Source organism: Sus scrofa, chromosome X (assembly GCF_000003025.6).
Source record: "Sus scrofa isolate TJ Tabasco breed Duroc chromosome X, Sscrofa11.1, whole genome shotgun sequence".
In the NCBI taxonomy this organism is placed as follows: domain Eukaryota; kingdom Metazoa; phylum Chordata; class Mammalia; order Artiodactyla; family Suidae; genus Sus; species Sus scrofa.
Window position 1 is genome coordinate 86,453,047 of NC_010461.5, and position 15,264 is coordinate 86,468,310.

Consider the following 15,264-nt stretch of genomic DNA (forward strand, 5'->3'; position numbering starts at 1 on the left):
ACAGGAAGACTCCTTTCACAAGTAAGCCATTTTGGATAACTATGTAGTTTTTAGATGCAACCACTGGAGGGTGTTTGATTTTAATCCTTCCTTCCTGAACGAGCAAATTCATGTTCTCTGAATTCCGATTTGCGAGTATAACCTGCATAAGTTCTTAAAAAGGCCCTTTGACAATTTTTCTTTTCCATCAACATTTCAGAGCTGGCTGAGCAGTCACCATGTCACGATTAACGAGTTTTTCCTTGGCATTTTTAGCACGCATTCAGGAAGTCGATGAAGTATATGAATAATATACTTGATTTACACATGAATGACAGAGTAGAACATTTTGGACTTGGTGTATGTGTGTTATTAAAGAAGCTTCTGTGGTCTGTATTTTCAGCCATTGGTACAGATTTAACAGGTTATGCTATATAAATATAGACACATTCCTGCGGGGGGGGCAGCTAGTTGCACTATTATAAGCTGTGTTTGTCCCTCACATCTCATTTAAAATATGTTGACCCAAAACCACTCCTTCCTCTAAGAACTAGCAATGGGGCCTTTGAGGATTGTAAAAGCAGGCTCATAATATCATTCTTGATCTACTATAATAATTTTCTATGAATCAAACTAATGAAGTCTAGGACATAAACCCATTGATGTTTAATGCCTTCGCTTTTGATGTATCCTCAGTTTCCTTTGTACACTCTCATGGTATTCCAATTCAACCTCATCAACACACAGATCTTTCCAACTCATACAATTTCAAAAGTACATGAATGAGTCTCCTCTCCCTCTCCCTCCTATGACCATGAGTTCTCAAAAAGCTTCAATATAAAGATGTCACTTTTCAAGGCGAGGTAAAAGTATCTGTACCCTTCTTACATACCCTACTAGGGAAGTATCCTTTGACCATCATGAACCAGCACAGATGGGAAGATTTAACACAAATATTTTTCCTAAATGCTAAAACTAAAAATCTTCAGATCTGGACATTATTTTCCTGGCAGTGAGCTACCTTTCCATTCTTAAGCCTGTGGCCAGGATCTTCCTTATGTTTTCCCAGGTTTGGTGCCTGAATGTGGCAAGAATTCCTACTTTCCAGTAAAAGTCTGGTCTGTCTCTTCCCAGGTTATAAACATCTGCAGTAGAATAGCAAAAGAAATTTTGTTGCCAACAGGCATCTGAATGTCAGAAGTGACAGGCAACCAAAAGAAAGCCAGATAGAAAACACCCTACTCAAACTGCCTAGAGACACAAACTTGAGAAGTAGAGATTTTCTCACCCATGCAGCTGCTGGGATTGTGGTGTAAAGTACTCTACACAGAGCACATTGTGTTCATGGGGCCTAGTGGATCCTTTAGGAATGAACAGATGTGCTCTGAAGCTGACATGTGACCAACAGAACCCAGCTGTGCAGTTGAGATTCTGAGATTGGGGACATTTTTGGATGAGTACCATTTAGGCTTTTGAGCCCATCTTATCTCAGTGTTTCTGCAGAGATTAAAAAACATAAAATATAAAAGTTATTCAACTGGGCTGAGGGACACTGATCAGATGGAGAAAATAGCACTCTAAGACAAAAAGTAGAAACAACCCATTTCTGGAGATTTCGTGTGCCTTTAAGAGAAAGCAAGCAAGGTGCTTAAAAGGGCACATGAAATACTTATTAACAATTATAAAATGAACTAGTTTGGCTAAGGCTCTACAAAAATCTATAGTTGTCTAAGTGGACAGTGAAAAGAAAAAAAAATCAAAGGTTTCAGCTGTTTCCTCTTCCATTGATAGAAAGACTATGTGATCTTTCTATCTAGATCTCTATGGGAGTTATTCCTGCATTTATTGCTCCAGAGAAAGCACTAGTGAGTAAAAAACACTATCAGGCACATGGTTAATCAGCCATGTATGTTGAAATTATATTATGAACTTGGCCTCAAATATCAAATTGTCTTTACATTTGTTTTCATGCTCAATTTTCCCTGAGTTTCTACCATTCAAGTATGCTAGGTCTCCTTCAGTAATTTAAGGGGGAAATTATAATGTCTGATTACATTCTCACATTTGCTAGACTTTCCTCACTATTCTAATCTTCACTGCCTTTTTTGCCATGTGATCGTGCTGACATTGAAATGAAAAATGACTGGAGAATACATCTGCTGTCAGATGATCCCCAGTCACTTCTGAAGTGGGGCATGCAAAAAACATTTTTGTATGGGTCCGTAACTACTCATTACCAATAGTTCCTCTAATTGCCGGACATATTGGACACCATTCAAGTAAATTGTCTTTGGGGAGTAATAAAATCCTTCTCCAGGCAATCTGATGTCTATGACTTAAAAAGTGTGAGGCAGGGGTGACATGTACAACCATGGAAATTTAACACATTGTGTACAATTTACTCACATGGAATAAAATTATATATGCCCACCATCCCCTTCATTTTAGCATCAAAAGAGAGGAAACTGTACCCAATATGCACAACAAAGTACTAAAGTCAATGGACTGAGGTTTCTCATCAAAGTTTGAGCTACAGGAAGAATTATTTGTGTAGTCAGAAAATCTACCTTTTGGGAGGCGCAATGAATAGACATCTTAAAAAAGAGAGAGAGAGTAAAAGTCCGCGATAAAATGGTCTTAAGTACCAAAGGAACCACAGAAAAGGCTATATAAGGAATAAGTTGTATTGTTCCATATTTATCAAGTACATTTATTGGAATTAGTTATATCTACAGATTTCTAGTGCATGTGGTTAAGGAAAAAAGAGTAGGGGAAACACATTTTGCAGGCTCTCTTTTCCACTCTCCACCTTTCCCTCCTTTCAATATTCTCTGTGTTCCATTACCTCAGTGAAGAGGTAAAGAGGGAAGAGAACTAATTTGGAGATGTGGACAACATTCCAAAGTAGATTCTACTCACTATCATGCTTCCCTCTCCACCCACTGGTGAAACCATATTACAAAAGTAAGGGATTACTTACCAGAAATATAGCTTCCAAAGTAAAAACTGTAAATAAATATGGTTCCCTGAACTCACAAATTCTCAGCAAATCCATGTTAACTATTGATCAATTTATTTACCAGAATCAATTAGAAACCTTACATTAGTCAATAGAAAAAAATCTTGCCAAAGAAATTAGCCCAGTGAGAGTGAATCAAAGACAAATATCATATAATATCATTTACATGTGGAATATAATTAAAAATTACACAAAAGAACTTATTTACAAAATAGGAAAAAACTCACGGATTTCAAAACCAATATTTTGGTTACCATAGGTGAAACCGCTGGGGGGAGGGAATAATTAGAAGGATGGGAATAATGTATACATACTACTATAAAAAATAGATGATTGACAAGAAGCTACTCTATAGCACAGGAAAGTCTACTAAATAGCTTGCAATAACCTATATGGAGAAAAGGATAGATATATTTATATGTATAACTGATCTGCTTTGCTGTATACCTGAAACTAATACAACATTTTAAGTCAACTATACTCCAATATTTTTTTTATTAGCCCACTGAACTTTGAGTTACTAAGCCAGTAACTTGGAGGAGGAGACAGGAAATATTCCTGTAGGGCAAGTAATATCACACTGTTTAGAAACCCTCTATTCCCCTCACACACACCTGGCTAAATAAAACAAAAGTTTGTAGCCTCAATCTCTGTGACGAGAACACAGACAGATTCTTACATCTGCTAGAGGCAGAATCAAGACCCAAAAGCTTTAGCAACATCAGGCAAGATAAAGAGTAAGGTCGTCAACCTATATAACTCTTTCAAAGATTAGCATTCAGCATAATTATTTTAAATGAAAATAGTATTTTCAGTGAGACTACATTATAAAGTGCCTCACTGTAAGTCTATATTTATATAATATATATATATAGAGAGAGAGAGAAAGAGAGCATGCACACTAAATAATACATTTTTTCTTTGATACATGGGAAGTCTGTTTTATTTTTGCTTGTTTCTCCACATCAGTCATTGGAGAGGATCCATCTCAATCACTGTCAGAGTTTGTCTTGAGTTTAAGTTTTGACATAATGAACCCATAGGTTTAATAAATATCACTGTTAATTGCTATCAATTAACTAATATTCACTAAAATTAGTGCAGCATTATCAGTTTTGATGCATCCTGTCTAACCTTAATGGTTTATTGCATGTACATGGCTGTGGGTATAAATTCAGCTTCTATTATTTGAACCTGGCAAAGTAATAAATTATGCTTTTGTCTACAGGCTAAGTATTTGTTTTTTAAATTTTTTAATATGCTAACTGCCCTAATAATGATCCTGACATAAGTGCAAGTGCCAACACAAAAATAATTTACAAGTAGCAAATTGATCAGTTTGATAAATCAGATGGTTAGTAGGCAGTAGCAAGACCACATGGAAATTCATGAATAAGAGTGTTTTCCCCTGAGCTTCTGTCTGCATCTGCAGTAGATTTGGAGCCTGACATTTAGGAGTACAAAGTTCTTTTGGAAAAAGTATATATACCCCATTTGAAGCAAATTCTTAGGGCTGCAATTCTTCCTGCTTCTGTTTTATCACTTTATTTCTTCCTTCAGTTTACTTTTTTTGCTTTGTTACTAGATCAAATCCTACTTTTCTAAATACACTGGAATTTTAGTTTTTACAACTGCCGCTTTTTTTCTTTGCAAAGTCACAAAGATCACAAATAGATTAAGTGTAATTAGCTTTGTTTCATGGTTGATAATATAGTGTGGTTTCACAGCCTTGTTTAGAGAAGCAAACAGCTGTCAGACACAACCTTCTTCAGATATTTTTCTGTCATCATAAGTTACTTCAAACCAAAAAATTTGCAAATAAATAACTTAATGACCTTTCATTTAAGGGATATTTTATATTTTTATGTGGGAGAAAAAAAGAATCTTGTAAGGGATTCTTGCTACTCAGTTGCTAAATTGCTTGAACAAGTCAGGGCAAGATTTAGCAAGTATTCATACGTGCTGGGGATTTAGGGATTTTTTTTTTTGGAAAAACGTTTCCTTATTATATATTCATGATAAGAAACTTCTTAAATGGTTTCTGAAGGTTTCTAACATGCCTCCCACAAAACCACAGCCCTACCATTGCAAGCACCACTGTCTGTCAGGGACTATACTAGCTCAGGACCAGTAATGTCTTAACTTGATACCTGTTACTGTTTAGTTTATTTGGAAATTTTTCAAACCTAAACATCCTGATTGGCCTCTAATTCAGGGGTGGCAAATCTCTGTCAAAGTCCAGAGAGTAAATATTTTAGGCTTTGTGGGTCATATATGGTCTCTGTTGCATCATATTCTTTTTTTAAAATCCTTTATAATTTTTTTCAAAAAAACATTCTTAGCTCACAGGACATGCAGAAATGAAACATGGTCCTAATGGATCAGACCCAAATTCACAGTCACTGGATGCAGACATGCAACCCCATGGTAAGGGGAAAAGTATTCGGGGCACTTGCTACATAGGAGCCAGCAGCAACTACCTGGCTAAAGATTAGCAAGTAAAAAATATGAACTCTACATGTTGAGTCTCTTGCTAATTTATTTATTATTGTCCATGAAGTCTAGGTCCTTGTTTTTTTCCCAAAGATAGAGAGACAGCAAGAAAAAGATTTAGGAAGGGAGGGAGAAAGGGGGAAAGGAGAAGTAGGCAAAAGAGGAAGGGAGGTGAGGACAGGGAAAGGGAGAGAATGAAAAATCAAAGAGGGAGGAAAAGGGATGAGAGAGAGATGGAGAACAGGAAAAGAAAAAAAAATGAAAGGAAGAAAGAGAGTAAACAAGTAGACCAAAGAGGATGAGAAAAAGAGAAAAAAGAAAAAACATAGAAAGAAAAACATGGAGAATGAGCCAGAATATGGAAGCAAGGGCACAGTCTCTCCTTCTTTTCCTTAGAGGCACCTCCCCAGCTGCCTTCAAACACTGAGGTTGCTGCCCAGCCACTGATCACCATCCCAAAAAGTGAAATGTGGGCTTCACATCTGAAAACTTCCACTTGGTTTTTCACCAAGTGAAATGGAACACGAAATTCGGGGCCCAAGAAAATGGCTCATGTTTTCTTTGGGACACTTGGGCTGTGTCTACCCAGGGAAAATTTTGATGTACTGACTGACTCCAGTGCATATGATTAATGTATATATAGGGCAAACCAGGATAATTCAGACCTTTTTTTCTTCCAGAGCAGGTTTTCAGCCGGAATTATCTGGACGGTTGCCTCAACTCTCCAGTACACTCTGCCAGGATAAGCACAGCCAGTGTAGTATGCAGGAGACAGGGACCACTCCCTCTCTCCAAGGTTCCCTTCAATACCCACACCCTGTGCAGCTGAGTGTAGTGGAATCAGTCCTGAGAGACATTCATTCTGAGGGGAAATGCAAATTATATCTAATGAATCTCTAAAAAGCCCCCCTCCAGACCCTAAATTTTGCATTCTGCTCAGCTGTTACATGTCAAAATATAACAGACAGGTGAAGGGGGGAGAACCATATTAATGGGGAAAAAATTGTACCCTGTTCCCTTCCCTATTAGAGAAAGCCAAAGTCTATGAGATCCCAATCAAATTAATTACTGTGTATGTGTATAGTTTCTCCCACTACTGTGGACACTTGTCATTTTCTTTCTTTAAGAACAGGTATGTATAGACATACCTTTTGGTTTTTTTAAAGTGTAGCTAAAAAGTAAATTAAGCCACATCCCAACACATAGAATGTGTTGTTCATAGAGGTGTAGTTCATGTGACAAATGTGCTCCTGAAAAGGTTTGTACAGATCAATTTTTAAAAATTAAATGTAAAGCTGCAATTCATGAGTGAAGAATACTATTTGGAATAACCCCTCGGTAAAACATTTTGTAAAGAATTATTCTGTAAAAATAACAATTAACTCATACATACCCTGGTAAAATTGTGTTTTCATAGACTTCTGCACTTATACCATGATTCTGGGTTGGGGTTTGTTTTGTTTGGAGGAAAGGTGAAAAGAATAATGGGAAAGATGCATGATAGTTTATTTTACTATATCTTACAGATCCAACTTCTAATGATGAAGCTTCCCACATAACTTCTTTCTTTTTGGGAGCAGAAAGAAAGGAAGAAAATGAAGAGTCAGAGCTGTTGATACATTGGGATAATATTTTTCCACTCTATTGAAACTTTCTACCTTCCCTTCCATTCTGTTTCACCAGTTCTCTAAATGGCAATTACAGAGTGATAACTTCTCTATTGCTCCTTGTGTGGTGTTTTGATTTCATTTTTTATTTTTTGCAGATTTCCATGCTGATTTCTTTCCTTAAATACATAGTCTCTAAAACAAAGCACTTAAAATTCTTAATAGGCCCCCTCCCCTTAGAAGTTGGCTTATCCCCTGAGATATAGTCTTTGTAACTACTGCATGAGAACGTACTGAAATGTATTAAGTAAAAACCAAAACATCAGTAACAACAAATTGTTAAGTGGGAAGTTCTCTGTGTATCTCTCAAAATTTTCTTTTGTTTATCCATAGGGTATGTAGAAAGTTTGCTTTTTCACTTGTCAAAGTGTTCTTGCTGCTAAGTGGTAGAAATAAAACCCTGGAAAAGGGAGATCATCTGTTAAATATGCATCTGTAAAATAAGTTTCTCTTTTCAAGTGGCTTGTATTGGGCTGTTTGGTGGCTCCACACTATGTACCAGACGTGACTTCTTGGAAGCAGTCTGTAACCTTGGGCAGATTTGCAGTGACAAATGTTGCTATGCTTCTGTAAGCACTGCTTCTGCTAGAGGGCACTGTACATTAGACAAGGCCTTGTGCTCTGCTTAGTAAAGACAGCTCTCTGTTGCAGCACCTGTGTCCAAGTCTCCATTTGTTAACACATGTGTGTGTTTCCCTTTTTGGAGGATAAGACTTTGGGAAGCATGGTTGCAAAGGATCATTCCATGGATAAACAAATCTAGAGTTAGTTGAGTGTTTTTTCTGCTAGGAACAAGCCATAACTTACTCATGTCACTTTCAGAATTGCTCCACAAAGTAGAGCAAAGACTTACTTAGTTGATAGGCTCCTCCTCCTTTACTATTCATTCCATGCCATCTCCCATTTCCAACTCCACCCCCACTCATTCTCTGAACAAAGAGCAGCTGGTTCAAATTAAACTCATGGGCATGTGCGCATGCACGCACACACACCCACACACACACACCCCACTTCCCTATCACTGGGTTTGAAGGGCAAAATGGAGAACCTAAGGTTGCAAATAATAGAAGATATTCTGAGAAACAAGCTATGATTTATAGAAGAGATTTTATACCATTTCTATCACAATTATCTTTGAAGTATAATATAAATAGTATATATGCATAGACCCCCACCACCTCCACCACTTGTTTAGTAGTTAGAAACTGAGGAAAAAGCAAACCAAATCCATAAATACAGAGACCTTCATTAAAAGGCCTGATTTCTCTTTTCATCAACCCTTTAATTTCTTGTTCACTTAGAGTACTAGCCTGGAAGCCTGCCTTGAATGAAATGGTTAAGTAAATAAAAATAACTGAAATACACCAAAGCTCTGAAGAAGTCAGAGTTTGTATTAGCTAACAGAATACTGTAAGCAATGATGAGGGGAAAGAAAATAAGAGTTTAATTTTTAAGGAAATTAGCTTTCTAAGTGTGCAATACAAGAAAGAAAATGTGATGTACCTTAGAGAAAGACTGGATCTTTGCTATACTAGAGTGCAAACCTAATGCTTTAAAGACTGGATGTCTTTGTTTTACTCTTTCTCTCTTTCTGTGATTTGTAGCCTACATTGAAGATCTCACAAGATGTGTTGAGCAAAGCAGAAGACTTATTATCGTGCTAACTCCAGACTATATTCTCAGACGAGGATGGAGTATTTTTGAATTGGAAAGCAGACTCCATAATATGCTAGTCAGTGGAGAAATCAAAGTGATTTTGATTGAATGTACAGAATTAAAAGGGAAGGTGAATTGCCAGGAAGTGGAATCACTAAAGCGCAGCATCAAACTTCTGTCCCTGATCAAGTGGAAGGGACCCAAAAGCAGCAAATTAAATTCTAAATTTTGGAAGCACTTAGTATATGAAATGCCCATCAAGAAAAAAGAAATGCTTTCTCGGTGCCATGTTCTGGACTCTGCAGAACAAGGACTCTTTGGAGAACTCCAGCCTATACCCTCTATTGCCATGACCAGTACCTCAGCCTCTCTGGTGTCATCTCAAGCTGATCTCCCAGATTTCCACCATTCAGATTCGATGCAAATGAGGCACTGTTGCAGAGGTTATAAACACGAAATGCCAACCACTACCTTGCCAGTACCTTCCTTAGGCAACCACCACACTTACTGTAACCTGCCTCTGACACTACTCAATGGACAGCTACCCATTAATAATGCCCTGAAAGATACCCAGGAATTTCATAGGAACAGTTCCCTGCCACCTTTATCATCCAAAGAGCTTAGCTTCACCAGTGATATTTGGTAGTGGAAAATCTGAAGTCCTCTGAACAGCTATGTGAGCATACAAAATTTCTGCTATACCAAGTAAAAAGTACACCTAATAACACTGAGGTGCTGAAAAGGTGTTCAAAGAAAAAGGCACAGAAATCACTTTTCTATTTAAATTTTTTGTTTATATTTCCAGAGTAGTGGGGGGATAGAAGGACCTGATTTTGTAGTATAGTACCTTGTTCCAATGTACAGTTTTGATTTCTTCCCTAAAAGAAAAAAAAAATAATTCTATTGATTTAGAGTAGGTTTTCTGATACCACTTAGACTGCAAGTTTGTAGGTAAGTTATCTTCCTTATATTTATGAATATTTCAGCTTTTCCATGGTATTTGAAATAAGGAAAACTTAAAGACTTTAGTTGAATTTGAAAATTATGAATGAAGTTTAAGGGAAAAAGAGAATTTCTATAGAATTACTGAAAATCAGGAATCATCAAGAAAGAAGTGCTGGTGCACCCCAATTGGAAGATTGTAGAGGAAGATCAGTTAAGAAAAAAATGTGATTGAAATTTTTAGAACTTCAACATAATGGACAACTTCTGTATACTAAAGCAACAGCTCATAATTACAGCTTTTAGTTTTATTAGGTAAGCATATCTTCTGTAGGCAAACTGGTAGGTAAGTCAACAATGTGCATTTCTTAAGCAAATGAATAGATAGGTTATTAGTTCTTTTAGGATGATGCTGAACAAACATTATGGCTTTTTAGCCTATTAACAAAAGTTTTAGCAATTTGAAAATGCATTTTAAGTTATGCATTTTATTGTTTGCTAACAAATTCACATTTGGATTTTTGTTCCAAATGATCTCTTGACCTGCTATAAGACTTATATGAAGACGCTCACATCTTCCTACTTTTTTTTCAACATCATTGGAGTTGGAATTTAAATAAATATTTACTGCAAATGTCAGCAATAGAAAAGAAGTGCAACAACAATATTACAGATGAAGTGCTGAATGATTCACGTTTACTAGTGGTAGAACAGCAATTGAAGTGATTCTCATCTGAAATGTAGTTGTGAAACAGACTATTCTGTATATACACAGTATCTACTTGGCCATGTGTTCAAGGCTCCTGCAGAAGTATCTCTATTCCTGGTGCTTCAAACAGTATATTTTGTAGACTAAACTTCTCCACCCCTCACATTGTGACTGTGACTGTACCATATCAGAAAATCCCTGTGAATAATCTAAAATATTATGAATTTGCTGTAAGGAATGTCCCCCTATTCTAGTATTTATTGTGAATTATTACTTTATGTTTTTTCCAATTAATTTTGGTGTGCTCTCCATAGAGATTCCTGTGAGGGTCAACTGTTAATCAAGATTCATTCTGGCAGCTTGCATATAGTTCTTAAATCATGTTTTGGGGCAAATATAAACAAAGACAAATGTACACAGTGTGTAAAAATTTAGAATTTTCCCAGCCCTTGTAATTGTGAAACTCAAATGTATAAGAGAACATTAAGTAATGTGTTTTGATTATTTCTTTCAGACTCTTTACATGATCGATTCCCTGTAATCCATGGGTTTTGTTCAGCATACTTGTTTTTCTGCTGCTTTTCTATATCCAGCTGCTCAGAAAATGCATTATGCACTAATAGTATGTGAAATCTTAGCAGTGATACATGTTCATTTCACAGTGGGACAATTAGTTGCTCTCTTAAAAAGTAGTGTTCAACACATAGGTGTTTCCTAGATGTATTTTTTTCCACTGAGAAAGGCAATTTTGCTTCCGTAAAAAATACAGGTATTTCAAAATGGAAATTTATCAGCTCTGAACTGTTTGCCAAGTATTATAAAGTTGTACTTAACTCTCATTGTTCTTTAATGATACGTGTAATTACTAAATTAATAACCTGCATGGAATTAGTAGTGTATGTTTAAGTGACCAATTGTACTTTTTATTATTCTGTTTTTCACAGAAGTCTAGATTAATTCAAATAGAATGTTCAGTGGTATTTTTAAACTAATAGTTCTGTATTGAGCATGCCAGTTCTGAAAATATAACATGAGTCTCTCTGCTTCCTTTATTTACAATGATTAAACGTGGGTAGCAATTTGAGTTGGCTGGCCACAATGTGTCCTTTCACTACTAGTAGGTACTCAAAAACAGAGCATTCACACTTGTGTTGGGGAACTTGACAAGAAACCTTTTCTACCATTTTCAGGAACCAATGTGTACACTATCTATAAAAATTTATTTCTAGATGGAAATTCAAAATTTAATTTTCATCTAAGATTTTTAAAAGATATAGCCTATATGGGCATAATAAGTATTTAGTCTAGAACATGATGCATTCTTCCAGTTGCTTTCACAGTGGAATTTTTTTTCTTCTCAGCTTTTCACTGAAATGGATTTTGCAAATTTAAAAAAATACTGGTGCAGATAGTTCTCATATATTCATAACAAATTTATTTAGTGTATCCATCGATAGTATACATACTTTTATAAATTGAGGCTAAGTCAAAAAAAAGTCTAGAAATGACAGAAATTATGAGACAAATGAGAAATGCACAAAAGCAATAGATACACAGAAAATGAAAACTATATTAAGAATAAATAATATTCAGGAAGATGTACAATATGTACATGCTTTTAATTTGGAAAAATGTGTAGGGGTACCAATCTAACTATGGAGGCTCTGAAAGGTAGGTGGAGGATTCCTGGAAAGAAGGTATATCTCCTCATCCCCTCTAAGCCTTAACTGAATTAGATCCAAATATGTTCTGCCTTCAATCATTCTCATTAAAAAAAAGACAGTGACACTTGAAAGCTTTTGACAAGGCTTGAACCCAAGGTAGCCATCATGTGAAAAGTTGTTGAGGATCTGTGGCTAACATTGTGGAGCTCAAAAGTAGGAAATAGGCTTCAGTGAGAGAAGAAACAGTTCAGGAATAAAAGAAATTTATAGAGAAGTTTCAAGAGCACATCAAAAGTATCCTATATATTACCTTTTTGCAACAATTTGGAAAATGACAGGTGTGAGAAAGAAGGATATTCTGGAAAGAAAGAAGTAAAAGGAGACCCACTTGGTGACTGAAGGGATTTCAAGTATATAGAACCACTGGTTTTAAGAATGCACTGCCCTTTGGCATTTTATTTTTAAATAAATTGGTTGGTTTTCACCAAGCATTTTCCAGAAAATTAAATAATGACCAAGGGAAATATCCTGAAAATTGCACATATAAAATCTTTACACTCCTGGTATTCATTTCCCAAAGTGAGGTAGTGAGCTGATAAAACCAGAGTGAAGTTGGAACAGAAAATGTCTCCATAGTGACCAGTTAAGTTTGAATACTTGCAATTGTTGTTACTCTTTTCTAGGAGAGAATATAATGTTGAAAATTTTCTGGCTCAAATTTCTCTATTACTCACACATTTTTGTTCTAAGATGTTTGATTGGAGGTCACAGTTTTGAACATTAAGGCACTCTGATAAATGTATGGGGCTATTTAGTAAACAATAATCATTCGCTTCCAAGTCTTTCATATCAAACTTGTCTATTTTAGAACTAAAATCAGCCAGAGGCAATTTAAGAAGGTTATTCAGCACTCTATTTAATTACTGTAAGATCAGAACTTGTAAAATCACCTATACCCATCAAAACTTATCTTCCCAACTGCTCACTGATATTTAATCAATCACATTTCTCCAGAGGTTACTAAAGTCAACTGTGAATACTAGGTGCCCACTGTATAATGTCCACTACATAAAGTATAATAGAAATATTTTTAATTGAAGTGCCTGTTTTCAAGTAGTTTATGCACCAAATGCAGGAAGAAAGGGGTATTTTCAAGACACATCCCAGTGTAGGAAAATTAATATTGTACATGCAGAGTTGATAAGAGAGGTGGAGTGACACAATCCTGAACTGGGCAAAAGTAAGTTTGGAATAGAGGGAACAAGTGGTAAGAAAGGCAATTTCCCAAGTTCAGAGAATAACATGTATAAAGACTGAGGGGGAGGAGTTCCCGTCGTGGCGCAGTGGTTAACGAATCCAACTAGGAACCATGAGGTTGCGGGTTCGGTCCCTGCCCTTGCTCAGTGGGTTAACGATCCGGCGTTGCCGCGAGCTGTGGTGTAGGTTGCAGACGCGGCTCGGATCCTGCGTTGCTGTGCCTCTGGCGTAGGCCGGTGGCTACAGCTCCGATTCAACCCCTAGCCTGGGAACCTCCATATGCCGCGGGAGCGGCCCAAGTAATAGCAACAACAACAACAGACAAAAAGACAAAAAAAAAAAAAAAAAGACTGAGGGGGAAATAAGTAATCCTCATTTCGCTGATGAGAAAGTTTGGCTAGCAAAAGCAGAAATCTTGTGAGGGCATAATAATAAATAAGGCTGGGAGATTCTCTTGAACATTCATCTTGCAAGGAGAATTAGATGGAAAGAAAGAATGGTGGCAGGGAGACCAGTCGGGAGGTGCATTAGAGTCCACTTGTGAGGTAATAAGATACAGAGAGTGGTGGCCTGGACATGCTCCTAAAAAAAAGGCAAATCTGAGGATGAAGAGGAATAGGCAGGATGTGGTGATGTGAAAAGTGGAAAATTAAGAAAAAAACACAGGTTGATAAAGACTCCAAGGATCAAGAAAGTTAGTTGCATCAAAGGCATTATTTCAGAGCAATTGACTTATATTCTTAATTGAGCATCCTGACACTGTAAAGACAAGAATAGAGATAACAATAGGAATGTTTGCTACTAGAGCAAACCTGAAGTGTTTGCAGAAGCATATTTGTCAAATATGATTTAGAAACAAATAATTGCAATTACTCTGTTGAGTACGACCACAAAATCTTAAAGAGGGAAATGATGGAATTTGATCATTTTGATAGCTTCTGATTCTATTTAAATTCCTCATTCCACTCTGGAATAAAGGATTTTACGTAATCTTAAAGACATTGAAGTTATTCAATCAAAGGAAATTCTGGAAAGCAAAGATTAGGGGTATTTTCCATGAGTTTTAAAACAGAAAAAAAAGTGCCAATAGCTTTTATGAATGTAGATGCAAAATATTAGCAAACCAAATCCAACAATAGAGGAAACAGGCTATATACCGTGATCAAGTTGGATTCATTCCAGGGTCAAAAGAATGGTTCAACATATAAAATCAATCAATCAATGTGATACACCATATCAACAAAAGACAAAAATCGCATAGATGCAGCCAAAGCAGTTGATAAAATTCAACATCAATTCATGACAAAACTCTTGCCAAAGTGAGTGTAGAGGGAACATACCTGAACATAATATAAGCCATTTACTACAAACCCACAGCTAACAAAATATTAAATGATGAAAAGCTAAAAGTCTTCCCACTAAACTCTGGAACAAGACGAGGATGCCCACTCTCACCATTTCTGTTCAAAATAGTATTACACAACCTAATCAAATCAATCAAACAAGAAAAAGAAGTAAAAGTTATCCAAATTAGAAGGAAGAGGTAAAATTGCCATTACATACTGATGATATGATACCAAACCCTAAAGAAACCACACAAAAACTATTAGAATTATAAATGAACTAATCAAGGTAGCCAGATACAAGATTAATATACAAAGTTCTATTGCATTTCTTTACATTAACAATGAAATATCAGAATGCTTAAAAAAAGGCATTTAACATCACATATAAAAAAAAACCCTAGGAATAAACCTAACCAAAGAGATGAAAAACTTATACACTGAGAACTATGAAACATTAATAAAAGAAATCTAAGATGATTCAAGGAAGTGAAAAAATATCCTATGCCTTTGGATTGGAAGAATTAATCATGTA

At 36.1% G+C, this 15,264-nt stretch overlaps 1 protein-coding gene across 1 annotated transcript in view; it reads left to right on the forward strand.

Annotated features, from left to right (window-relative positions):
- The window catches only part of IL1RAPL2 (interleukin 1 receptor accessory protein like 2), a 1,116,804-nt gene extending 1,105,180 nt beyond the window's left edge, over positions 1-11,624 (forward strand). The window contains exon 11 of the mRNA XM_001925154.7: positions 8,763-11,624. Within this exon, the coding sequence (XP_001925189.7) occupies positions 8,763-9,460 (698 nt within the window). The 3' untranslated portion in view covers positions 9,461-11,624. The remainder of the gene's footprint in view (positions 1-8,762) is intronic.